Raw genomic sequence first — 26,811 nt, forward strand, 5'->3', positions numbered from 1 at the left:
CCCAGCTCAGGTCTGACAATAAATTCAAATAATAATAATAATCGTCCAGTGCTGAAACAGTAAAACCTGCAGTTCCTCTCATGTCCAGCAGAGGCAGCAGTGAGTCAGTCTCGTGTTAAACCTCATGTTTACAGCCAGAAACTCCAGTCATGGCGGCCATGTCCATCTTTTATTTACAGTTAAACAGGGGCAGTCAGTGAGTGTGGTTTTTTAAATGGGACACCTGTGTCTGTCACACCTGGGTTTTATCACCAATGGGGGGCGGGGTCACAGCTTGTACATATATTAGAATTAAGATGAATAAAAGAAAAAATAAACGGCGTGCTGATGTCACCACTCTGACCTCTGTGGTTTTACCTGCTGCGTGTCATCATCACTGTAAATTATTGATTGAATTCTTGGGGGGGGGGGCAGTGCTGATCACAGACTACACTTTAATTCTGAGGGATGAAACGACCAGACAGAGTTGAACTTTGACCTCTGAGCGGGACAGAAGGAGGGTCTTCATAAACGCTGAGCAGAGGTGCTGCTGTGTCAGTGTGGAGGAGGCCTGCAGCCCATCATGGGTCACAGGAAGCTGTGTCTGCTGCTGCTGCTCGGCTGCTGCGCGCGGGCTCGTAAGTACCGACCCGTCCTCGTGCACGCACACGAGGACGCTCTGTTAGTCTCACTCAAGCCGTTTTTCTACATGGATGAAAAAGTTGTTCTCTCACTGATCTCTGGGATCTTTCATTGTTTTCTTTCCTACTTTAAACTCGGTGCTTCCAGCGGTGTAGTCGTGCTCGCATCCATCTGTCAGTTTGACTCCAGCCGGAGACACAGGTCCCCTTTGGGGCGCGTCAGCTTTTCATGCTGTTCATATTATAAAAGTGTGAATATGAGCCATCAGATCTGAGACAGGAAACACTTGTCTCTCTGATGTGTGCCAAACGCAACAAAATCACTTTTTACACAAACAAATCTAAATTTCAAATGTTTGTATTCGAGTGTATAATGTTTATTTCTAATGGAACGCTTCAGTCGTCGGTGTGATCTTGGCTCTTTTTTAAGGTTTTATTATAATCGCGTCCTTCTGGCCTCTAGAAGCCGCTCTCATTACTCCAATATTAAAATACTGTTAAGTATGTTGATCGTGTTTTCTTCCAGAGGACGGGCAGGACGTGGACCAACAAACTGCAGCGTGTCAGTGTAAGTCATCCTCACTCTTAAACATGCAAACTCATTTTTATTCATTTTTATTAAGGTTGAGCTGAAAATATTACGTATTTAAAGAACTGTGGACTTTCTCCTCGCTGGAGAAGGTCGAGTGTGTGCACTGTGTGCAAACACACACATCGACCTGCTAACAGATCAATGGCGCACTGATAAACGCACGGCCTGTTTTCTGGAGATAGCGGCTCGTGGACTCCTGTCCTGTTTGTGAATGAGAGCTGCTGCTCACTCTCACCTACGACGGGGTCAAAGGTCAGCTGCTGAGTCATGGTGTGGAAAGCCAATCCTGAGATGCAGCAAGAGGACAACCATCGAAGCCTTTTCACATAAAGGAGCAAAGCCCTGACCATGTGACCCTCTCCTCCCCCCACAGCAGCATCCAGATTCAAGGCCTTCAGGAAGTACGTGTATCGGTACAGCACAGAGAGCCGGAACAGCGTGACCGGCGCCGCCGACCTGAGAGACGGCCATGCGCTCACCTGTCAGGTAAACAGCTGTTTATGCGTCCCGTTTTTCACCTGATGACACGATGTTCCTCTCTGACCGTGGCTCTGCTATCGCCGCTCGTCAGGTGGAGGTCGAAGTCCCCCACCTGTGCAAGTTCATCATGCACACCAGGGGCTGCACCCTCAGGCCGGCCCCCAGCTCGGACGCCTTCCAGGCCGCCATGGAAAGGTGAGTGCAAAAACACAGACTGTATATTAAAATGGCATGCTGCTGCCATGTCGGTTTTTGGTGCAGCGAGCACATTTTCGAGTGAGGCTGGTTTATGACCCCGACAGGCTCCGACACTCTGCTCCCCTCAGAAAACATTCGATGTGTTACGTTTTAAAGATCGAGCCTTTGTGTCCACAGCAGCGGCGTGTTCAGGAGCAGCACCTTCACCGGCTGAACACGCCCCCCTCTGATCAGGTTTCACTGTCTTTGTTCATCCAGGAACCCTCTGAAGTTCACCCTGCAGGGTGTCTCCAACATTCAGCTTTACCCCGACGCCGACGAGGCGATCGGCATCCTCAACATCAAGAGAGGGATCGTTTCTGCTCTCATGGTGCCAGACACGGAGGACCAGCAGGGCGGCCGCACGGTGAGCGTCCTCTGAAACACTCCAAACCATAATCAGTGTTGTCACAGGAAATAGTTTATTTCAGGAAAAACAAAAAGATTTCTTTTATCAGGATTTTTTTTCTGTCAGTAAAGAAATTCAAACTTACCAAGAGTGGAAAACATGAAGGTTTTGAGTTTTAAGCCCACTTCCTGCTTCAACTATGTGTTCGTATCCACAAGATTAGCAAAGGTCACAGCAGGGTAACGCCTCTTCACTGCATTCAGACATGACGAAGACGACCTGCTGATGTTCGGCCTGAGCTTCAGCATTGGGAAGAAAAGTGATTTCACTGACTGTGGCGAGGTTATTGGTCTGAGTGTTGCTGCGGTTTTCCCACCAACCATCTCTGAGCTTACAGAGGAAATATCGGTGAGCAGCAGGGAGGAAGTCCTTGTTGATGTCACAGGAGAACGAGCAGGAAGCTGACGGGAAGGAAACAGGAACTCAAATAAGCTCGTGAGAAGACCATCTCTGTGCCTTGAAGCAGATGGACTCCAGCAGCAGAAGACCACACTAGGAAACAAAGGCAACGACTGACACAGACTCATGAAACAGGACAACAGCAGATGGGAAACGGTTTCCTGATTTCTGCTGCAAATGCATGAAAGCCTGTATCGGTGCTCAGGCTGTGGTGTGATGGTGTGATGGTGTTGGCCGTTGGGCCCCTGACCACGCTCACTGTGCCCATCCCTGTTGTAATGTTTGCATGCCTCAAACATTAATGATGACACCTTCAGTATTTCTCAGTTCCATTCTTTAATTCTCAGGCTTGCGGCGGCAACACAGTCTGCAGCGCTAACTTGTTCATCTCCCTTTTTCTGTTGTCTCCTTTTTTTTATCTCCTCCTTCGGCCTTACATTCGACCTTTCAAAATAAAAGTTCTGTAAACATCACACCTGTGTGACCTCAGGACCTGTCTACTATCCTTTTTTCTGCTGTTTTCTCCTTTTTCAGAGCACCGTGCACGGTCAGTGCGTCACTCTGGTGAACTCGAGCAGTGATGTTGCTACAGGTGTGACGCTGGTCAGAGATCTGTCCCAGTGTGACCAGTTCTACAGCAGAGAGCTGACCAACAGCCCGCTGGCCCTGCTGCAGAGACTGGTGGGAACTCAGAAGCAGTTTGTTCTTTTCTTTACCCTCAGTTTGATTTCCTGATTACTGCAGAAACAAATGCATGAAGCACTCAGACAGCTCCACACACCTTAACGATGTAACGTCACCTGTAATTATTCTACTTAATGTTGTCCTGTCTGTGAGCTCGCTGAGGCTGACCGCAGACCTCGTGACAGTAATGTCACAGTAATACAGCCTCCGTGTCACAATAGTCACGAAAAAGGAGTTTAAATGGTGCAAACATGTTTTCTGAAGTCAGGTTTGTGTTTCCAGCACAGCCCGATATCCAAGCTGATCACAAGCACTCAAAGCTGCAGCTACCAGTTTGATCGGAGGGAAAGGCACATCACCACAGCCTCGTGCACAGAAAACCACAGCTACCTGCCGCTCTCCCACACGTGAGTCACCGCCTGACTGCATGTTTGTGTACGTGCACAGGGCGCCGTTACGCCTCAGCTTTAATCTGCTCTGCAGGGACAGCATGGTGTCGTCAGAGCTGACGCAGGAGCTGCGCTTCCAGAGCAACAGGAGGACCAGCAACAGAGACTTCAGTGAGTGAGCTTTCCAGTCAGCTGTGGAGTTTCACACCTGGGGATTATTGTGTCCCCAGGTGATTCGTGTCACCTGTTTAAATTGACTTAAGGCTTAAAGTTTGCATTACTGGGGCGTGGCCTCTTTGACTGACAGGTGGATGGTGACACAGGTGGCTATAGCTGTCTGCTAGCTTCACCTGAACTGGACCTCTGGACCGTGTTTGTGCTGTTGGATCCTTTTTTGAGGACTTTTAATGACATTATGTGACCAATAATAAGGCTGCTGGGAGGTCACTGACTAACAGATCATCCAAGAAGTCTGACATTGAGTTTTAGTGAAGTTTGAGGATTTAATTTGGACAACAAAATATTGTCAGTTCTGAATTCTGAAGATTTGAAATGTGGGTGAGGTCATGTGACCACATCCATCCGTACACGTCGGTGCAACAGGCAGCTGCACCCCTACATGGCCAGCAGGAAAATAATTTAAGTCTCTTCATTAAAGTTTTATAAACCACTGCTGACGTCCATTTTTAAATGAGACTCACCTCTTACTGGGAAATGAATAAGTGACATCACATGTGTCTGTGTGCAGGTGTGGAGCGCGACCAGGTGAGGCCCCTTCACTTTGAAGATCCTGAAGATAAATCTCCAGTGCAGACAGGAGACGATGTTCTGACCACCTTACGGGAGCTGGTGACGTTAGCGGGCTCAGACCAGGGTCAAAAAAGGGCGGGCCTTTTCCATAAGCTGGTGTCCGGCCTGCGCGCCCTGAGGAACGAGACCCTGAGCCGGGCGGTCCCTGAGATGCGAGCGGCATCAGGCTGGCTCACCTGGCAGGCCCTGTTCCAGTGCGGGACCTCAGAGTGCACCAGCGCCATCCTGCAGATTATCCGGACCATCGACGGCGTTTCCCTGGAGACAGACGCTCTGGTCTACGCCTTGAGTCTGCGGGCTGACCCTGATGCTGCACGTGTGCGAGACATGCTCAGCATGGCTCAGTATAAACAGAGCAAGCCCATCATGTACGCTCTGGCCAACACAGTGAAGAAGTAAGTAAAGCTATGATGCAGTGCTTCAGGTGACCACTAGAGGGAGACCCATGGTCCCCATGTCTCAGTGTCACACGTGAGGAAGTATCGGTCATGGAGGTGGAACCGTCGTCAGCCATAAACGGCCGACAGGGCGTGCTCGTCACCATACTGGGCAGACAGCGTGGTGTTGCTTAGCACACCCGTGATCATAACAGTTTCCATCTCAGTCATGCCTGCAGCATCACGCATCATCTGACCTGAGCAGCTGACCACACTCTTTTTCATCCACAGGATCCATAAAAACGCGGTAACGCCGGAGGTCACGGATGTGCTCACAGACGTGTCAAAGTTCATGGAGGTGCTCTTAAACGACTGCTCAGTCCCACACTACGACTCTGACCTTCCTCCTGACCCCGCAGAGATGTCCTTCCTTGTCCTGAGGGTACGTGAAGCGTGTCATGTAGTTTTAGATCCATGGACGTATTCTTCTGCTGAAAGCTGTCTCGGGGCTTCAGTCCTCCGCATAAATGTTGATTTCTAATCTGCAGGTCGTTGGGGTCATGGGTCAGGCCATGCAAGCCGTCAGCCCCAGCCTGATCTCGTCCATTTTACGATGTGCAAAGAAAGCAGAAGTCCCACTATCATATCAAAAGGCAGCCATACAGGCCTTTAGACGGATGGACGTCAGTGATGAGGTAAAGTCTCTCTCTTACATGGACACATCTCTCACACAGACTGATCTGGGAATGATAACTGCTGCACCTGAGTTATGGAACAGCCTCCCGATTGGCATTCGGGAGTCTGATTCTATTTTTTCTTTTAAAGCACGCCTTAAAACTTATCTTTTTGAACTTGCCTTCTCTACCCGTTAAATGCTGACTGTTAACTGCGACCTATTGCATTAACTTTTTACTATTCCTTCATTCTTGGTGTTCTCTATCATGCGGCACTGGGTCTGCTATAATCTATGTGCTGCAGTCCATTTTATTAGTGGCTTTCTACTGTGAACATTGTCTGCTGTTCTTATTATATTTGATATTAATGCTCTTAACTGTATTATTTTATTGTTTTTTGTAAAGCACTTTGGTATGCCTAAGGCTTTTAATGTGCTCTATAAATAAAGGTTGTTGTTGTTGTTGTTGATTGAAACAGTCCAAAAATGACATGTCAGACTCATCTGCTCATTTTGAATCTGAGAATGTCTGAGAACCATCATCATGAACGTAGCTCATCACTGCATCCACACAGGAAGCTCAGACTGAACCAGAAGCACCTCCACCTCCTCTGAGCTTATTTAAGGTGGACTGGCGCCGAGTAGAAGCTGTGGTAATTCCTCTGGGTTGAGGAGGAGAGGAATCACCACAGCTTCTCAGCTTACAGGTTAAAGCAGCATCTCTGCTAGTATGGCAGGGGGCACATGAGTACAGTCATGACCGCTGAAACATCTGGAGCCACAAACACAAGAACACACCAGTCCAGCTCCTCAGTTCAAACACCTGGACAGCAGGTACCCACAGACATACTCCTGAACATTTCAAACGTGAGGCTGGCATCAAATTCAAAATGAACAGATACTGACTCTGAAAATGTTCAGTATACACGTGATTGTATTCATGTGTCACTCCCCGTGTGGTTGGTTACAGGTCAGAGATGTGTTCGTGGAGGTGTACCGGGACGATCACAGCCCCGTAGAAAAGCGTGTAGCAGCTTTCCTGATTCTGATGAAGAGCCCGGACCGAGCGACCATCAGAGACATCGTCAGCAGTTTGGAGAACACGAGGGACGAGCAGCTCAGGAGCTTCGTGGTGTCTTACCTGAACAACATCAGAAACTCAGACGAACCACAAATACAGCAGTGAGTGAACGACCAGGGATGTCCTGCAGGGGGCGACTCCTCTGAAATCTGATTGTATAGAGGTCTGTGAGAAAATGAGGCGGATGGTCATCTCTGAACTCAGTGAACTCTTTCAGTGGGCTCGGCCTCTAGTTTCAGGTCTGACTCAAGAAAACATGAAGTTCATTTTGGAAACGATTTAGGGCGGGGCTACTTTGTTACTAGCACCTGAGCGTCTGCTGTCTGGGTTTTATGTCAGGTTGGTTCGATTGAAACATCCAGAATGTTCACTCGAGGTTTTTAAACATCAAGACTTCAAAGTGTGTTTGACTCTGAGGGCAAAGACGTGACGTGGATGATGATGGTTACAGGGCAATGACAGAAACCCTGCGGCCTGTTCGACACTGCGGTGGTTACATCCTCCTGTTATAAACAATCTCAGATTGGAAGAGTATTACCTGCACGTTGAACGCATCCTCCTATGTTATTCGTGTTTCCAGCACATTCACACATTTATGTTATTATGTGATGACATTAAATGGACTAAGTACCAACACTACAGACAGAGAAAGTCAGAAACTCGCTGAGCAGCCACATCTTTAGCTGGTTGAAATCAAAGTAAAGTAAAAAATAAACTGAAGTTTTCTGAATAACAGTACTGCAGCAGACTTTAAAAATAAGAAATAAACAGAAGCTGAGGCTGACATGTGTAATGAGCAAAGATGGTATCGGTCCAAATATCAGAGTGCAAAGTGGAGAAAGGACAGGAACCATCCATCCAGGCTTCCCTGCTCTGTACCTCGTTAAAGCCCTCGTTAGGCTTTCACAGCTGAGGGACTTAAGTTAAAGCAGAGAAAGAAGCTTTGTTTGAAAATACAATCATATTGATTGTACATGCACTTCTTCACCTCACCACTAGATGTCTCATGTACAGTCTGTATCTGTGATTACTCTGGGCTGATAGATGCCACCGTAGCAAGAGGAGGGCACCGGCCGGGGATCTGTACACGACTGATCATGACTGAAAAAACAAAAGTGCTGCTGATTCTGCATTATATTAATAAACACTATTAAATATCATTTATTGTCCTTTCCAAAGACTCAGGGAGTACACTGAGTCGGCCCTGAATGGCCAGCCGTCACCCACAGGCGCCATCTTTGATGGCATGTCCCGCAACTACAAGCTGGACTCCTCCTTGGGATCAATCCAGAGCAACATCATCTTTGATGGAAGCGACACCTTACCCAAGGAGATGATGCTGGAGACCACGCTGAAGGTGTTTGACTACAGCTACGACATCTTCGAGGTATTGAATGACATGAATCTGCAGTACAAAAATCAGTTTTCTGTCGAGGTCCAAACATTTAAAATCTCCTTTTTAAGGTCGGCGTTGAAGGAACGGGATTCGAACCAACGATCGATGCTCTTTTTGGGGAGAGAGGTTTGCTCCTTGAATCCATTTCCAGACTGATGTACTTGGCGCAGGACAAAGCCCCAATGCTCAAAGCCATTTTGGACAGAATAGCACCCCAACGAGACAGAAGGAAGAGACAGGTGAGAGGTTCTCCACGTACACGGAGCTACCACATGAGCAAATGCTATGTCACATGCTGAAACACAGACTGTCCTGTGCTCTCAGATCCCAGAAGACTTTCTGAAAGACATGGCGGACAGAATCCAGAAACTTGTGAATGATGTGAGCTCCTCTCCAGCGCCTGAAGCCGCCGCCTACCTCCGACTTTTGGGGAATGAGATTGGATATCTGAAGACCGGCGAGATGAGGAAAATGTTTGAGACTCTGTTCATGTACTACCACGTCTTCATCAGGGTACTACCTGCCCAGGTGGGATATTCTGTCTCCTGACCGTTTGGTGTGTTGATCGTGGCAGGAAGTGGCACACAGCTCCAGTGTGCATCGGTGCCTCGATGCAGCCAGCATGGCGACATTAGAACGAAACAGTTCATAACATCAGGAGAGGATCACAGATGATTTAGTTCATTAGTTTTGTTTCACTTTTTAATTTTATTTGCTGCTTAGGTTTAGGATCTAAAAATTACTCTGGAGCAACTTTTGTGGTGCTTTTAGAGGATCCAGATGTGATAGTGGACTCTCCCATCATGTTTGTTTTCTCCTGTTTTCTTTCCAAAAGGTGTTCTCTGAGCTCATATCCAGGACTGACAATGAAGTCTTTGCCCACTACATCTTCATGGAGAATGCCTTTGCTCTACCCACCGCATCTGGCTTCCCTCTCAAGTTCTCACTAGCTGGTGTGTTTGCACCAGGTGTCAGAGGAGGCCTGACGCCCTCGGCAGCGGTATGTTGCTGCTCTTCATCACATTACAAGTCATGAATCCCAGACAGGCCCAAAAACAAAAAACAAATACAACTTGCAACCTGTAGGATATAGAGCTGCTGCATCGGATGCAAAACACTGGTATAGAAACATTATTCCAAAGGTACTGTATATGGACAACAAGATATAATATATAATACATCTTTAAATACAAGATTTACAATATTTACTTGTTTAATTTTTTTTCTGGATATGTTCCTGATCATAACTTTCTGAATTGTCAGACAGTTTTATTTGCTATTGTCCAAGTTTAATAATGTTCTTTGGTCTGTTCCTTTCATATTTGTAGTTATCGGTGCCTGTTTAGCTCGCTGCTTGGGTTTTAACTCTCCATGTTATTCCCATGCATGAAGGAAGCTCCGGAGTTAAGGTTGTGAAAAAGCTGGAAGAGAAATTACATTTTTCTTCAGGGTCCCCAGGCTTGGTTCCTTTTATGAAGTATAAAGTTAAAACAGTACTATTACGGAAGCTGGGGCCCAAAATAATACCAGAAAATAACTTTCTCATAAAAATATGGTTATTTTCAGTAATGACACTACAGTTTGTTGCCCTAATTTTACATGGGATTTTGCCTTTAGTGCTTTTAAACATTAAATTAGGAACATTTTAATGTGATTAAACAATTACCTATAAACAAGGTCAATGAATGTGGCAATAGGAATAATAATACTTAAATATACAGTTAGTTTAGATAATAATGGATTGCGTGCCCTGGGACAGAGGCGAGGCTGCCATATTGCACCATCGACCCCTCTGACCATCACCAGTAGGCAACGGGTGAAGTGTCTTGCCCAAGGACACAACAACCGAGAGTGTCTGAGCCAGGGCTCGAACCGGCAACCTTCCGATTACAAGGCGAACTGCCAACTCTTGAGCCACGATCGCTCTAAATAGCAATAATAATAATAATTATTTGATGTAAAAAAAGTTTATAAGAATCATTTTATATATTTTTCCACAGCATTAAATTTGAATTTAACAGTTCAATCAGGTGAAAAAATTGTAATATAAAAGTATTTTACAGTTTTGTACTGTTCTTCTAGAATATCATTACATTTACATAAATAGACTGATTTCACATTTCAAATGTAGATTAACGTAAAATCACTGTAAATGTAATAAAACACAATTTTCTTGTTTTTTTTTTAATGTATTTGTCTGTTTAGATTGTTAAAATTCATTCACAAATGCATCATAATTTCACAAATATTTGTCCGTTATTTGAAAGATTGAACTGTTAAATTCAAATGTAATGCTATGGAAAAATAAATAAATAAATATATAAAATTATTCTTATAAACTAAAAAGGAAAAAAGAAAGAAAGCAGAAACAAGTCATGAATCCCTGTGTTACAGCTGCTCTGTGTCTCTGCAGACTGAGCTGTCCTTCATGCCTTCGGTTGGACTGGAGTTCATCACCCAGATGGGCGTGCACATTCCAGACTACGTGGACGCCGGGATTCAGACGCACACCAACATGTACCATGAAAGTTCCCTTAATGCTAAAGCTACAGTTAACCGAAGGCAGGTCAAGCTGTCCATCCCTGCTCCTCAGTCGAACACTCAGCTTTTCAGCGTGAGGTCAGTGACCCACAGTCTTTCTCTGTTTGAGTTGTGTTGTTATCACTCACCTCACTCCACGTGCTTTCTGAAATGCAGCACCAAGGTGCTGTCTCTGTCATCTGGTCAAACAACGATGGGGCCATGCAAGGTGGGAGACCGGGCCGACTCAGTCGATTGCCAGCCTCTGCTCAGTGGTCTGAAGCTCTGCACAGCAGTGCGTTACTCCAATCCTACCTCTGTGGATCAGGCACCATGTTCCCCTCTAACCGGAGAAACCAGGTAAGAAGGTTGATCAGCTCATCTGAGTTAATCCTTTGTGATTTGACTTTGACATCTATTGCTGCTTTTTACCACACAGCTAACAAATCCTGGATTAATGACAGTTTGTTCTTTCAGGTTTGCAGTTGAAATCCAGCCAACAGGAACAGTTTCAGAGTACACCGCCACCATCGCAGATGAAACGGTCAGAGAGGGCAAACGAGGGCGCCATAAGGTGGAAACGCTGAAATTAATCCTGAAGGCAGAAGGTAACGCTATTAAATATGATGTCTGGACGTGTTTGTGTGCAAGCTCAGTTCATAAGACTGAGAAGGTTAAACCATCATGCTCTCCCAGCTCTCCCAGCATCATGAACAAATATGAGTCGTTCTCACAAAACAGAGGGTGCTGTGTTTACTTTGGCTCATATCTGTCTTCATCATATTTTATATCTGGGCAGGGACAGCTCAGTAGGAGTGGTCGCCCATGATCGGAAGGTCAGGGGTTCAAATCCACTGAACGGCTACCGTGAGGTACCCTTCTCCCTGTACGCTGCTCGCCGGGCGCTGCATTGGTGGCTGCCCACTGCTTCACACAGTGAATGGGTTAAATGCAGAGAGGATTTCCCTACGGGGATCAATAAAGTACACATTATATAAATCCTTGTTTTCTTTAAACTGTTGTCAGGGATTTTGGAGTGTCTTTGAGGTGTAATGGTCCCTTCAGTGAAAGAATTCATAAAAATGAAGCACATTTTTGCTGACGCGTGTATTCTTTTCCTGTGCGTACTGGATAAAAGTCCACCTGTTGCTCCCTACAGCTAACAGCCGGCTAATTGCTTTAATTCTTATCTTAACAGGCGACGATTCATCGGAGGCCTCGGCAGCTCTGAAATACAATCGCTTAAAAAACACCGTCTCTGCTGAGGTCGTCATTCCTGACTATGACGTGGAAGCAGGAGTCAAACTGGTTTTCACTGAGAGCGGTGCTGAGAGGAAGATGAGGGGCATCACCATCGATATCACCAACAAGAACATCCCACAGCTGACGCTTGTTGGACGTGCCAGGTACAGAGTTCATTAAACAAGTCTTGGGTCCTTTATGAGGTTTCGGTTGTGCTGAGTGGATGGGAAGCCGACAGTACACATCTTTGTTTTAAATGCAGGCTTAGCATGATGAATGATGGCATGCTGCAACTCCAGATGGTCGTTCCTTCTCTGAAAGCCGATGCATCTCTCACTGCAAACCTAAAGAAGGATGAAGATGTGGTCATGGACCTGGAGACCATCATGCACCTCTCTGAGATATCATACCAGCAAAAAGCTTCCCTAAAATACGGTAACTGTGCCTCCTCTCATCAATACAGGGGACAGCTGCATGGATTCAGTCATTTGAGGGTTTTCTGGATTTTCTCTGCAGATAATGACAAGTTTGAGGTGGAACTGAAATCTGACCTGAATTCAGAGACGCAGAAAATGATCCCTAATGTGGAGGCTCATCGCAGGCAGCTTCAACAGCTCGTTGATGAGATCCTGGACCAGAGGGTGGCGAAGACAGACATGAAACTGCGTCACATCATCACAAAAGGAATCGAGGTGTCATAAAACATCGTGTTCAGAGTGTTACGCAGCTTTTACAGGCAGTTTTACAGCTTTACAGTGAGATCTAACAGGTCTTTGTTTCACTTTGAAGGCGGGTAACATATGGCTGGACAAACTGACGGCGCACATCCCCACTCTGGCAAAACTACGAAGTAAGAGAAGCCTCTCTGATCTCGCTCTGCCAGAAAAACTGTTCCTGCAGTCGTAAGTGTTTAAAAAATCAGCCTCCAGATATGAATAGGCTCCACCTGTTCTGCAGCGCTTCAGTGTTCACCTTTCATTTTACCTCAACAGCGACACTTTGTTCCGGTACCAGTTCAACAAGGACAAGATGGCCATCTCACTTCCTCTTCCACTTGGAGGCAAAAAGTCCGAAGAGCTGAACGTACCAAACTCCCTGTCAGTGCCCCTCATAGATTTACCACAGATAGGTCTGTACATCCCACCCAGGGCCTATCAGCTCCCACGGTTCACCATACCACCGTCTCTGGATTTGTCTCTCCCCCTTCTCGGTCTGGCTGCAGCATCCACAAAGATCAGCAGCAACTTCTACAGCTGGGAAGGCTCGATCTCTGGGGGCAACAACACCGCCGATGTCCCCAGCTACACTGCACAGTTCAGGGCCACGGCCCAGTCACCTTTCAGCCTGTTGTCATACAAGCTTGAAGGTAAAAAGTTATTCTTCTGTCAAGTCACTTAAGACTCTATGAAATCTGACAGGATAAGATTGAGGCTGGCTAACAATGAGCTCTGCGCTCATGAAGTATTTAAATCAGCACGTGTGGTAGGCTCATGCACCTGTCAGCCGGCGCGTCATATTACTGTTAAGTTGGTCTTTGTTAAGATCAATTTGAGTCAGACTCTATGTTGGTTTTACGGCAAAGAGAGATCGGACCAGTGGGGTCCTCTGAAAACTTCCATGTACTGTGATATTTCTGCAGATTCATTTCCTGTTACTGGTTCAGCCATGGTCAGGAACAGTACTGATTAGAGATGGCACGATACCACTTTTTTATGTCCGATACCGATATCATAAATTTGGATATCTGCCGATACCGATATGAATCCGATATAGTGTGTTTTAATCAACAAAACTGTTTTTTAAATATCTTGCTGCATTTTGTATAAGTTCATACTCAAGTTTAAAACAACAACTACACTAAAGCTATTCTGTTATACCTGTATGCAAAAAAAATATTTCATAGTTCAGCAATACTGATCAATCTAATAAACTTAAACCTACACCATCCTCCCTATTCTGGTATTTTAAAGAGTACTTAGCGTAAATATTAAGCAACCTAACTAATAGGGTTCCAACTCCCAGCAACAACAAAAATAAAATAAATAAAAATAGGGAACCACCCCTCACGCTCCACCTCATGATGCCTAATTGACGTAATCAACCAACAACAATTTGATGCAGTGTGAAAAAAAATGCACAGAAATCAATTATTTTTCAAGAAATATTAAATAGATTCAACATCTTTCTTCAACAAAATTGCAGACTGCACAGATGGTACCTTCCCAAAGGAAAAAGTACTATAGCTTACTAGGGTATATATATTAGACTTAATAGTTACTATATACAGTAATGGACTTCTATTCATTTTACATCAAATTAAAACTTTGGGTGTCAGATAATTATTTATTAAAAGCTCGACATTTTAAATGAGAATAAGAAAGAAAAGTATGTCTTTGTGCCCCCTTTTCCCTGTTCATGCCCTATCGGCCCCCCTGGCTAAACTTTGCTAGATCCGCCCCTGCACAGTTACCAGCGTCAGCTACGTAGAAAAAGATCTTCGAGTAGAAAGTAATATTAAATACATTCTAACAACAGCTTATCAAGCTTAAACGTGCTGCTGTTGTTCAGCCGTTGGTTTCCTCTTTCTGGTGCAAAGTGGGCCAAAAACAAACAAGACAGAGGGACTCGCGACAGAAAAGCCGATCACCTGATCATTAAGCAGTTTCATGATTGAAGTAGCAGCAAGAAGAGGCAGTCGCTCCATATATCGCTTGTTAAGCTTAACGCAGGAATGCTTTACATTCAGAGATGGACTTACACACTTGCTTTACTTCTCTCGGGGATAACTTTGTCGGAGATGAAATGCCGGGTTGCTAGCGAAGCTCCAAATGCTATCCAGACCACCGACAGGTCCCGCATGCCACAGCCGCTCTATCACATGATGCATACTGCTCCGACATGCTAACGTTCTGAGGTGAGTTACGGCGTGTTGCAAGTTTTGTGAGGTGCTTTCGTGATATTTAATGGATCGGATTACATTTTTTATTTTTCTCCGATATCCGATCCAGTAATTTAGGTCAGTATCGGACCGATACCGATACGTAATATCGGATCGGTCCATCTCTAGTACTGATTAGTGCACATTTGGGTTGTGGTCCAAAACAAACTGCAAGTGCAGCAACAGTAAGATCAACACCTCTCAATCAGTGCCTGGAAAGCCCTGATGGTGCAGTGAGAAGAGTCTTCACTTACCAACATTTTGTCTTACAGCAGGTAAAACGTCATGCTTCCATGTTTGCATACTAATATAGTATCATTTGTGTCTGTTTTAAGGCACCGGGATGATGTCGGGAAGAGGCGATGATAATCTCAAGTATCTTCTGAATAGCTCCTTCAGCCATAGCCTCATCGACACAAGCGTCAGCGTCTTAGAAACATTAAGGGTGACGGACAAACTCAAGGCAAGAGCCAATTACAAGATGGAAGCTTCTAGTGCTTTAGGCTTGCAAGCCACCCTCTACTACTCTGCTCATGCGACTTCCTCCCTAAATTCAGACGAAGTCTCAGGAGATGGCACCGTCAACGGACTCCTCAAAATTGGCTCATTCCACACCAACGCTTCCTACCTTCACAGCTACAACCTACGCCCACTAGATCGAGAAGGACGAGGAGAATCCACTCTGAAGTTTGACTCACCAGTCCTACAAGTTCACAACACAGTCCGTGGAGTCTGCAAAAACTCAGAGTTATACATCATGTCCCAAACGAGCGCTCAGAGGGACATGCTCCAGCATGTGGCAGAACTCAGATATAAGGATACGCAGCTGACCCTGAAGTGCAGCGTCTTGGCCAAAGCCATGGGGGAATCACTAAGTAACCAAGTTGAGTTTGGAGTGTCCAACCAAATGGCCCTTCTCACAATTGAATCCCAGGCATATGACGACAAAAACAGGGTATACTCCCTGATATCAGGATCTCTGGATTCAAATGGGCTTCAGGTAAACTCTGAGGGTTCCCTCACCTTAGAAACAGGGCGTGTCTGGCATAAGGCTTCTGTAACAGCTGGAAAAAATGGTCTGACAGCAAGTGGCACAAACAGCATACAGTGCAGTCCTGTGACAGTGGAGAACATTTTCAACTGTGCGATAGACAACAGTGGAGCATCCCTGTCCTCCTCTACCAAAGCGATGGGTGACGAGAGCAGAGGGGAGCTGAAAATTGAGGGTGAAGTCACAGCTGCTAAAGCCTCTCTTTACGGTGACCTGAAGGGATATGCGTACGACGCAACGACATTAAGCAGCGTGAAAATGATGCTGGACAGAAGAGCTCTGAGTTTTACCGGAAACACAAAGGGAACACTCAGACAGATGAAAACAGAAAACAGCCACAAACTCACCCTCACCCTGTGGACCCTCAGCCTCCGCTCCGAGTCAAACAACTTCATCTGTGACGATATTTACTACAAGCAAGACACCAAGCTCGATGTGAAGCCATTTTTTACGCAATTCAATATGAGAAATGACCTCCGGTTTTATGACGTCGCTTTGAGCCACGAGGGTCACGTAAGGCTCGAGCCTGTTAAGGTGGATCTCCGTGGAAGCATGACTGCAGCTCACAGAGAGCAACACAGCGTCAAACATACCTATGAACTCACCTATGACTCACCTGTGGCTGGCACCATGAAATACAGCACATCTGGAAACGTGATGGACGCCCAGCTCACTCACAGCTGTGAACTGGAATTTGCTGGACTGTCTTTAACATCAGACTGTGAGGCGCAGGTAGACTCTGCACCTGTGCGGTTTAACAGCAGCGTTCGCACCATGGCGCTGCCTTTTCGCCTCACTGTGGATGCTGGTTTCAACGCGGCGGGAGAAATTAATCTACATGGGCAGCACACCGGAGACACGTACAGCCAGCTGCTGCTGAAAGCTGAGCCCCTAGCTCTTTCATTTGCACATAAAAGCGGCATATCAACAGCTCATAAGCTTCCAAGTGGGGAATCCTCTGCTGGTGTAAAGAACATATTTGAAGGTTTCCTGACTCCAAGCGATCAATTATTATCTTGGGAAGTAAAGTCTAAACTGAACGACCGTGCTTACAACCAGGCGACCAGTATTTCCAACAATCCAGAGAAAGCTGAATTGGAGTTTTCAGCAATAATGTTAGAAGATTTACAAGAAAATGCAAAATTCAACATGTCTGGTTTCCTGCAGTATGATAAGAACAGTGACTGTCATATCATCGAGATTCCACTCATCGAGAGCTTTCCTGCAGCTTTTCAGCAGCTCAAAAACACACTGGTTCAAACCTTAGAGTCACTGCAGCAGGTCATCCGTGATGTAGATATCGACGGGCTCATCAGCAACTTTAGAGAAAAGCTAGAACGCCTGCCGACACAAGTGAGTAACTTCATGCAAGAGCTAGAGTTGGAGAAAAAAGTAAATCAAGTGAAAGTGAAACTTGATGATTGGATCGGTGCCTCTGCTGTCACGATGAATGACTTGGAGCTTGCTGTGAAGAATCTGAGGAAGAATTTAGAAACCACAGTAACGGACATCATCACCAAAATTCAAAAGCTCGTTTTTTCCGTTGAAGAGTACATCAAGGGTGGACGTCTTGAAGCCCAGATAACAAATGTTCTTTCTGATGTCGGAAATCACACGTGGGCCTTCGATGACCAATATAAAATTAAGCGGTCATTTCTCAGAGTTCTTGATATCATCGAAGACATTATGAAACAGATCGATTTCCAGAAACTCCGGATAACCGGTGCTGTGTTTCTCCAGGAGCTAGACTCCAAATATGAAATCTTGGAGACGATTAAAACCAAACTATCAGAACTGAAACGAGTCATTGAGGATTTTAACATCAAGTCGATTTTTGAGGATCTGAAGGAGTATCTCCTTTCAGTTGACTGGGCTGCGCATGTTGAGCAGTTATCTTATAATATCCCCCCTTCAGAGATAGCAAAAGTCATGGAGTCGGTCCATGATGTTATCGTCAACTGGATTGATGAATATGAAATCCCCAACAAAATCAATGAAGTGTATTTCTACATCAGGGATCTTGTTTTAAAATACGACCTCGATGATATATTCAAACAGCTGATGGATCAGGTGGTGATTCTGGTCGAGCAGTTTAAAATTGAAAAGACTGTGCAGTCACTGGTAGAAGCTTTGAAGTCTATCAAATTTGAATATTTTTATGATAAAATAATGCAATTTCTGTCCAGTGTGACAAATCAGCTCAGAGCGATCGACTTTAAGAAGAGCATCGATGACCTTAATGAATATATTTCTTCGACTCTTAAATCAATGAGGACATTTCGGTACGGTGCCTTCGTTGATGACGCTAATAAGAAGATTGCTGAACTAACAAACTACATCAACGAGCAGATTAAAATATATGAGCTGGTGAAAAAAATTGAGGCTGTTAGGGACTTTTTCAGAGAGATCCAAACTTCCATTTTTACGTATTTGGATGAACTAAAAAACACAAAAGTGGCTGATGCTCTAAAAAGACTGAAAAATGTGATCGATACTACATTTTACAACGACATCAAACTGAAGGTGCAGGATATCCTTGAGGATGCAAGGGAGAGAATTGTTGACATGGACATCAGAGGCGAACTGTATTTATTCCTCGAAAGAGTGAGCGATTCCTACAGAAATATTGTTGAATTAATGTCTGCAAACTTTAACCAAGTGATGGATCAGATTGTAAAAACAGCAAAGGACAATGAGTTCATTGACCAGACGAAGCAGGCTGTAGATGAATTTCTGAGCTTACTGAAAAGAGGTAAGATTGAAGTTCCTACTTTTACAGTACCTCTCACTGATCTTGTTATTCGAGGATTTACAGTTGACATGAAGAATCTGCAGGACATTAGCATCCCAGCTCAAATTTCACTCCCTCCGTTCACCATCCTCAACTTGTACACCATCCCTGGCTTCACGATAGATGTCGATGAGATCAAAGCTAGGATCATTGCTCTGATAGATGAAATCAGAGACTTTGAGATCCAAACACCTGACCCAGAGGAAATCTTTGGTGATCTGAAAGTTCTCTACCTGTCTGAACTACCCGATCTCACCTTCACAGGAATAACTCTATCGGAAATAACATTTCCAGCAATCAACATTCCCAAGTTGCAGTGGAGAGGCTTTGATGTCTTACCACTCCCAGTTCCAGAGATAACTTATCCCAGGATTCCCAGTGACATTTGTGTCCCACGTTTTGGAAAACTCCATGGAGAATTTAGGGTGTACTCGGAAGACCTGACTCTCATTACAACAGGAAAAATTGAAAACTCAACATCCACACCAAAAAACCCACAGTTTACAGCCATCGTTGCGTCTCATGCCAAGTCGCGCTTCAAGGCGCTGGAGTACACGTTTGAAGTCACGGCTCAGCTGGAGGCTCCCAGAATGAAGAAGCTGCAGTTCACAGAAACACTGAAGGCTGCACACATGGCCTTTGCCATTGACCACGAAGGATCCCTGATACTCACCGGCACCGCTGCTGAGGCTTCTGCCAAGACTGTCGCCAGAGCTGCAACCCAAATGTACACAGCAGAGTTGGTCAGTAAAATGGACCTTACTTTAAAGAGTGGAGTCCATGCAGCCGTAGCCACAGCCTATAACCACAGCTTGAATATCCCGTCACATGAAATTTCAAGTCAGGCATCAGTGAGACAGAATATAGCAGCCTCTGCAGAATCTGGCAGAGTCACTGTGACTGGAGAGACTACAGGAAATGGAAAGTGGTCGGTTTATGACTACGCTGATGAAGGTACTCACAAAAGCAACATGGAGTTTGATGTAAATTTCAGCACTGCAAAGTTAACATTTGTTGGAGAAACTGACTGTGAGGCCTTAAAAGCCAAGCACACGCTAAGAGCTGAATCAGTGCTCTTAAATCGGATTAGTATTGATGCAAAATGTGAAACTGAAACTCCATCTGTGAAGAAGAGTGTTTTGGTTTTGGATGGAGTGGCTGATATCGGGGACCTGAAGGTTGCGCTCGCAGCCTATCACGATGTTGAATTCAATGGAAAACTGACTGGATCCATGTCCAACTCGCTGGAGTTCACAATCCATCCATTTGAGGTGGCCTTCGATGTTAAGAATAAAGTAAACTCGAAGGTTTTCTTTCCCCTGAGACTGACTGGAAAGGTAGCTCTGCAGCATGACTGTGGTGTTGCATTAAACTCTGTGAAACAGCACGCGTCCTGCTTTGCTTTGGCAAGGTTCAATCAGTACAAGTACAGTCACAACATCACCGCAGAAAACAATGATATGGACATCTTCTTCCACTCTTCCGCAAACGGAGAGGCTAACCTGGAATTTTTGACGATTCCGCTCTCTATCCCAGAGATGAGCATACCTTATTTCCATATTAAAACCCCTGAAGTCAGAGAATTTCCGCTGTGGGAAAATGCTGGATTCCAAACTTTGCTCACCACACCTCAGCAATCATTTGACATGAACTTGAAGCTTCACTATTACAAGAACCCTGACACCCACAGCTTTGAACTGTACCTTAAACCGATCTACGGTGCAATCAGCGACAAAGCCACCGTCCTCCAGGCTCAGTTTGAAGAGTTTTGGGACAAAGTGGTTGCATTTTTAAAAGATTCATACAACCAAGCAAGGCCACAGTACATCAAACACAGAACTGACACATCTAGCCTGCCACCTAGCATCTTCAGAGTCCCCGGATATAAAATACCAATCCTGGATATACAGGTTTCACCTTTCAGTGCCGAGATGCCGGCCTTTAGCTATTTCATTCCCAAAGAGGTCAGGACCCCAAGCTTTAAAGTCCCAGCTCTGGGGTTCTCTGTGCCGTCCTATACTCTTGTGCTGCCATTATTAACGTTTGCTGTCATTCATGTTCCAGAAACGTTAAGTGAAGTAACCTTGCCCACTTTTAGACTGCCACCCATGCAGAACAACATAGCGATCCCAGCTATGGGTAACATGACATTTGATTTCTCCTTCAAATCCGCTGTGATTTCGTTCATTGCCAGCGCAGGCCTTTACAATCAGTCTGACATTGTTGCTCGTTTTGGCACCTCTTCAACGTCAGCGTTTGACATTTTGAACATAAAAATCGACGGCACCGCCAGCTTGACGAGGACGAGAGGAATAAAAGTGGCCTCAGCTGTTTCCCTGGAGCACGACAACATCAATGCAAACCACGAATGTGCTGTCAACCTCAACAAAAGGGGCATGGAAGCTTCTTTAACCAACACTGCAAAGGTCAAGCTACCCTTCCTCAACCTGGAGCTGAATCAAGAGCTCATCGGAAACACCAAAACAAAGCCAAATCTCACATCCAAGAAAAAGTTAAAGTACATTTTTAGCATTCCTCTGATTGAGGCTGCAGGAAACTGTGACATGAACTGGGAACTGGAAGCGTTTCCTTCTTATGTGTCTCTGGAGACCTGCACCCAGGGGAAGACAGACATTATGATGGTGAACGGCTGTATCTTTTCTGGAGATCTGGAGAATAAAGCCAGTTTCTACTTCACTGCCAACAGCCTGCGTTCAACTGTCAAGACTGTCTTAAACTCAAACCTCGACAAACAGGAGAAACAAAAACGAAACTCCAACAACATCTTCCTGTTTGACTTGAATAAGGAGTTAGCTCTGGCAGTTTCCTTGCAGCGAATTTTTGCAACGGCTGAATGCACGAGCACCAACAATGTCGATTTGGCCTTTTTCACAACAAATGGAAAACATGTCACTAAAGGAGAACTGGACTTTATTCCTTTAACGACCTTCAAGACCAAACTGAATATCGAAGCGAGCCAGCCGAGCAGTTTGGGTGATGCTCGACTCATTCAGAGCATTAACCTGGCCGTCAGCTCAGAGAAGCAGTCTCTCACCTGGAGAGTTAAGGAACAGCTTGCGTCTTTCGTCCATGCTCATCTTTTACTGCTGTCCAATGATGAATCAGCAGTGCACTTGAATTTGGCTGGATCAGTAGAAGGTCCCCTCGCTTTTTTGAAGACAGTTAAGATTCCTATTTATCAGAATACCCTCTGGGATGTGCTCAGGTTTGATCAGGTCACCAGTATGAATAAATTACAATTCCTCAATGTCTCCACTAGTATTGTGTACACAAAGAGCATGGATGGCCATGAATATGCAATACCGTTTACCCTTTTGGAAAATGGTGTCAGTTTTAGCGTCCCTCAGATCAGCATTGCAGTGCCTTCATGGCTCAAAGGAATTCCAAGCTCCATAAGGAACATAGACGAGTGTCTGGAAAACCCAGACGTCCCGGATCATCTCACACTTCCCCCTGTGATCTCACTTCCTGCCTTTAATGTACCATTCACGACACTGCATGTGGAGCCCTTCACACTCGATCCTAAGAACCTCAGCGTCCCGAGGGTGATCAGCACCGAGGCCTTTGAAATCATGCTGCCTGGCCTGCCAGTACTGTCAGTGCCTGGTTATGACATTAACACAGAGTACCTGCAGGGAAAAACATCATTCCTTTCATTTAAGATACCACAATATGAAATCACAGTCTTACCTTTTACTCTACCAAAATCAGTGACCATCGGGGGGCAAACCATCAGCCTAAATTACATCACACGCCAGATTTCCAACTTTGACCTTCCAGCCATCACCATTCCAGAGCAAAGAATCGAAATCCCTGCAACGACCCTCCATCTGCCTTCAAGTGTGTTTATCCCATCTTTTGGTGCTCTCAGCGTCTCTGTGAAGGTTTCATCTCCCATTTATAGTGTGTCGACAACTGCCAGTGTCGAGAAAAAGGACTCTGACCTATTAACTTCACTGAAATCCAGATGTGTTTCTACCATGAACTTCTTGGAATACGACCTCTCTGGTAAGACTAAAACATACGCCACTTTACCTGATACCACACATTTGTAAGCATTGCTGCATGTAAGGCAATATAAAACCTAATCTTGCCCATGTTTCCCCAGCTGATGCAACCATCGTATATGATAATGGGGCAATGAGTCTAACTGGGAAGGGAAAATTGATTCACACTGATGGAAATGTCAACTGGCAACATGTTTTGGCACAAAATGTCCGGTAAGTTAAACAAACGCTGCATTCTAGAGTCGACTGGAAACACTGGTTTAACTTTAAATAAGTTTCCCCATTTCTGTACACTGGTAAACATTTCATGCACACCACTAAAGTGCATCAGAAGCTGTGATGAACTGTCTCAGATCCCATCCGATAAACATTCAAAGTCTGGAATTAAACCCTCAATCGCTCGTTTTCTTTCAGAATGAAGCGCCGAGTCTCAGCAGCTGAGTCACTGTGAGTTTATTTCATGCAGATGCTGATGTTTCACATCTCTCCATAGTTCTCTGTCAGGTGTTTATCACATATGATCTGGAGCATATCTGTACTAACGGTGTGTCTGTTTTAAAGGGAGCCTCGTCACACACTTAGCGTTGACATCAGCAGTCGAACGTTCACAGATGTGAGCTTCCGCTTTGCTTCCCGCAAAGATGGCATCACTGCATCCGTGTCTTCGCCATCATCTGGTTTCCTTGGAGTGCATTTACAGAGGAGGTCTCCATCACAGTTGTATGGGAAGCTGTTCAGTCGATACCTGGTATTACATCTTAGACTCTTTTATTTCATATTATTGTTACTGTGAGTGCAGCTTTCCAGACTGTTTGATGCTCTGTTTAAAGTCATACTCTTCTCAACGTCTTCCCTCACTCTCAGTCGTCTCCAGAGAGGGATACCGATGTCTTCGCTGCAAAAGTCTCACTGAGAAACTCGCAAAAATTCTTTGTGCAGACTTCGTGGAATCGGGACTTCCTTTGGGATGTGATGGAAGGCACCAAGCACAGAGTTCCTGCAATGACAGACGCTGTGTTCAAGTGCATTAACAAGTATCACACCTCCCACTTTGGCTTTGACATCAACCGTGGCAGCAAGAAGCTGAAAAACACACTTTCTTATGCCATAGAGCGAGCCTACGATCAGGTTCCTGTGTCTTGTACCACACCGCAGGATTGGATCCAAAACTTTGCTGATGGAGCGCGAGATAACTACCGGAAGGCCTCTGACGTCTTGATGTCCATGACTGTGCAGGATGCTATAGACAGGCTGTTTGAGACGGTGAAGCGTGTCATGAAACAGTGTGAAAACAACATGAATGTGCTGCTAGATGCAGCCTTGCAGTTTTTGAATGACACACGGTTCATGGTGCCGGGATCGGAGAGGAAGCTCTCTCTTATGGAAGCGGTCCAGGAAGCCCGTAGTGCCATTCAAAGAATCAACGGCCTCGTGGAGAACATCTCTACAGACATCAGGAAAATCAGGTTCACCGTACCTGGAAGTGATGCTTTTGTTAGCGGAGATGAGATCATGGATAAGGTGGGGAATATTCTGGACCAGCTGAGAGAGGGTGTGATCAGCGTGATCAACGTGCTCCACCTGACAGCTGCTGGATGTTTACGCGTCGTTACTGAAAAAGCTGAGAGTTTCCTCGCCTACCTGCAAGATCAAAACTCTGAAATTTCCTCTAAAGTTAATGCCATTTATGCAGATGTTCTGCAGTTTTCAGAACAGCACGGCGAGGAGGCGCAGAGGTGCACGACTGAGTACAGAGACCTCATCAAACTCAAGACCCAGAAAGCCTTAAATGCTCTGAGCATGGAGCGAGTAAATGATGGGACCAGCAGGATCATCAGTATTTTGCAGGTGCGCTTCTATGAGGGACTTGAAGCCAGTGTGGCTCTAATGACCAGGGTCTCCCAGAGCACAGCACCCTACGTTAGAGTCAGCGATGAGAAGATGGACATTGAGATACCTTTACCCTTCCTCTGGAGGTCTTTCAGCGAATGGCCGACGCCGCTTAGGCAGTGAATCACAACTTTGAAGATAAAGTGGTTTCATAATGGATGAAAAAATTGAAAAACCCCTTTTTTGACAATAAAAACTGTTTTAAAGTGATATTCATGAATGATAAAAATAAATTACGTTTCTTCTGTGAGATTCACTGAATGTGGTTCAGCCTGCACGTTGCTGTTTGTTGGTGTTCAGCTAAACAGATGCTGAACTCCAGTTTGTGTTTGTCTCATTGTGTCCTCCTGAAGCTCCTGGACTCATTTACACAAATAACATCAGAAATCTATAAGAATAAGAAGCATCAAAGCTTTCTGTGGTTCTTAGTCGTTTCCTCCTTTGTTGTTTGGCTTCTTCCTGTTAAACTTTGAAGATCAGTTTTCTCATGTTGGTTTACTTCCTGTTCTTAGGTTGTCTGCTCTGGCCTCCTTTGTTCCATCTGTGTCTCATCCCCAGTCAGCCTCCGAGTCCAAAAAGCTGTAAAATGTAAACAAACAGAAGGAAATGCAAATCTAATAAACTTCTATTTTACCTGCAGAAGAACAGAGAAAACATAAACTGAGAAAACGTACCATTTTAGGTACAATAAGAAAATTCTGCAACATCCGGTCTTCTTTTAACAACAGTCTGTAATGTCTGTGATCGGCACACTGGGGTGGTGGTCCCTCTTTTCAGGAAGGGGGGACCAGAGGGTGTGGTGCAACATCCTCAGCCTCCACGGGGAAGCTCTACACCAGGGAGCTAGACAGGAGAATCTGCCAAACATGTGCTTCCTGGACTTGAAGAAGGTATTCAACCACGTCTGACCTGGCATCCTTTAGGGGTGCTTTGGCAGTACGGGCTGGACGATATAGCCTCAAAATGATATCACCATATTTCTGACCTGAGCAGCAGATGTTTCTGTAACCATTAAAGCTGCTGGTCTGAGTGACATCAGCAGCGCTCCCGTTATTTTCCTCCAGTCTGGATGTTTGAAGTCTGGAAGTTTGTGAAGAGAAACTCTTTAGGTCCAGTGTGGAGTGAGGAGCAGGGAAAGAGATGCTGCTGGCTTTAAAACTATTCTATTCTATTCTATTCTATTCTATTCAGCATAAGCATTTTTCCATGCATGACAAAAAGCTCAAAGCGAAGCACCACATTTATGATCTTTTATGTCTTTCTTTTGTTTAGTTGAGTTTGAGGTTTTCAGTCCAGATAAAGAAAAAAATATGAACACACAATAACACAGGTTCAGATTTGTATTATTAGTTTTTATGAAATAAGGAGAATAGTTTGTGTCCGTCCTGTTTTGTGCTTTGGCTGCTGTGACAGAGGAACTGTTCAGTCTTATTTTAAAAGGTCTGCTCCAAAACACCGACCTCTCCATGACCTCCTGTGGTGATGATGGTGACGATGATGATGGTGCACTGTTATTGTAGATGATAATAACTCCTCTCAGAGGAGAGGAGTTATTATCTTTCTTTATTAATGTGTCGTGAGTCGGTGTAAAAGGATCCAGATGTGTAATTTTCTTCACACAGGAGGTCCATACCTAAGTCACCATGTTTGAGCCTCACGGCGTCGTTAGCATAAAAACAATGTGAAAGTTTTAGGAGGAAATGACAAGTTTTACCACATCATCATCATCATGAGTCACTGCGAGGGGAAACCACACATCTGCATGAAGTAAAACACGGGGAGATGCTCTTATACAATATCAGATGTCTGTGTGTCCGTGTGTGTGCATGCGTGTGTGAGTGTGTGTGGATGCGTGTGTGAGTGTGTGTGTGTGTGTGTGCATGCGTGTGTGAGTGTGTGTGCATGCGTGTGTGCGCGCTGCCATGACTGAGCTCAGACAAAACAAAGACACCTGATACGATGTGAATCTTTGTCAGTTCATCTGCTCCTCACGTTAGAACAATGGACCTCACGCTGCTGCCTTCATTACTTTATCTTCTCTGTTCTTCATCACTCGTCCTCCTCAGGGTCGCACACAGAGGGACACACAACCAGTCTCACTCACATCTTTGTGTGTGGAGTGTGGGAGGAAGCCAGGCAGCCACAGAGAGAACGTGTCATTTTTAACAACACACAGATACAGGGGGAGGCCACCTGTGACACAC

General features: G+C 45.2%; 1 protein-coding gene across 2 annotated transcripts; it reads left to right on the forward strand.

The window, feature by feature from the left end:
• Window positions 1-500: 500 nt before the first annotated feature.
• On the forward strand, window positions 501-24,863 carry apoba (apolipoprotein Ba). Of its 2 annotated transcripts, none has more exons than XM_086275374.1 (29): window positions 501-617; window positions 1,147-1,188; window positions 1,586-1,698; window positions 1,784-1,887; window positions 2,149-2,296; window positions 3,272-3,418; window positions 3,704-3,828; window positions 3,905-3,981; window positions 4,559-5,015; window positions 5,289-5,439; window positions 5,546-5,692; window positions 6,641-6,852; window positions 7,931-8,138; window positions 8,216-8,386; window positions 8,472-8,675; window positions 8,983-9,147; window positions 10,561-10,766; window positions 10,845-11,027; window positions 11,145-11,275; window positions 11,866-12,073; window positions 12,172-12,344; window positions 12,426-12,601; window positions 12,699-12,811; window positions 12,902-13,275; window positions 15,183-22,718; window positions 22,819-22,930; window positions 23,132-23,164; window positions 23,279-23,465; window positions 23,582-24,863. In XM_086275374.1, exons 1-29 carry the CDS (start codon window positions 563-565, stop codon window positions 24,728-24,730), a joined length of 13,107 nt encoding a protein of 4,368 aa, XP_086131500.1. In that variant the 5' UTR covers window positions 501-562; the 3' UTR covers window positions 24,731-24,863. The 2 variants fall into 2 exon arrangements, with proteins under 2 accessions (XP_086131500.1, XP_086131501.1); XM_086275375.1 differs by having other exon boundaries at window positions 1,589-1,698.
• The last annotated feature ends 1,948 nt before the right edge of the window (window positions 24,864-26,811 follow it).

Source organism: Aulonocara sp. 'chitande type north' Nkhata Bay, linkage group LG19, assembly GCF_057382095.1.
Source record: "Aulonocara sp. 'chitande type north' Nkhata Bay isolate Kocher_YH1m ecotype deep benthic linkage group LG19, A_spYH_male_GT1.1, whole genome shotgun sequence".
In the NCBI taxonomy this organism is placed as follows: Eukaryota; Metazoa; Chordata; class Actinopteri; order Cichliformes; family Cichlidae; genus Aulonocara; species Aulonocara sp. 'chitande type north' Nkhata Bay.

What these genes read in the sequence shown, in the direction of transcription:
- apoba (XM_086275374.1), top strand. Translation starts at nt 563, where the DNA reads ATGGGTCACAGGAAGCTGTGTCTGCTGCTGCTGCTCGGCTGCTGCGCG. An exon ending in TTCCAGGCCGCCATGGAAAG is followed by an intron (nt 1,888 to 2,148) that starts GTGAGTGCAAAA and finishes TTGTTCATCCAG; the next exon opens with GAACCCTCTGAAGTTCACCC. An exon ending in GTTTTGGCACAAAATGTCCG is followed by an intron (nt 22,931 to 23,131) that starts GTAAGTTAAACA and finishes GTTTTCTTTCAG; the next exon opens with AATGAAGCGCCGAGTCTCAG.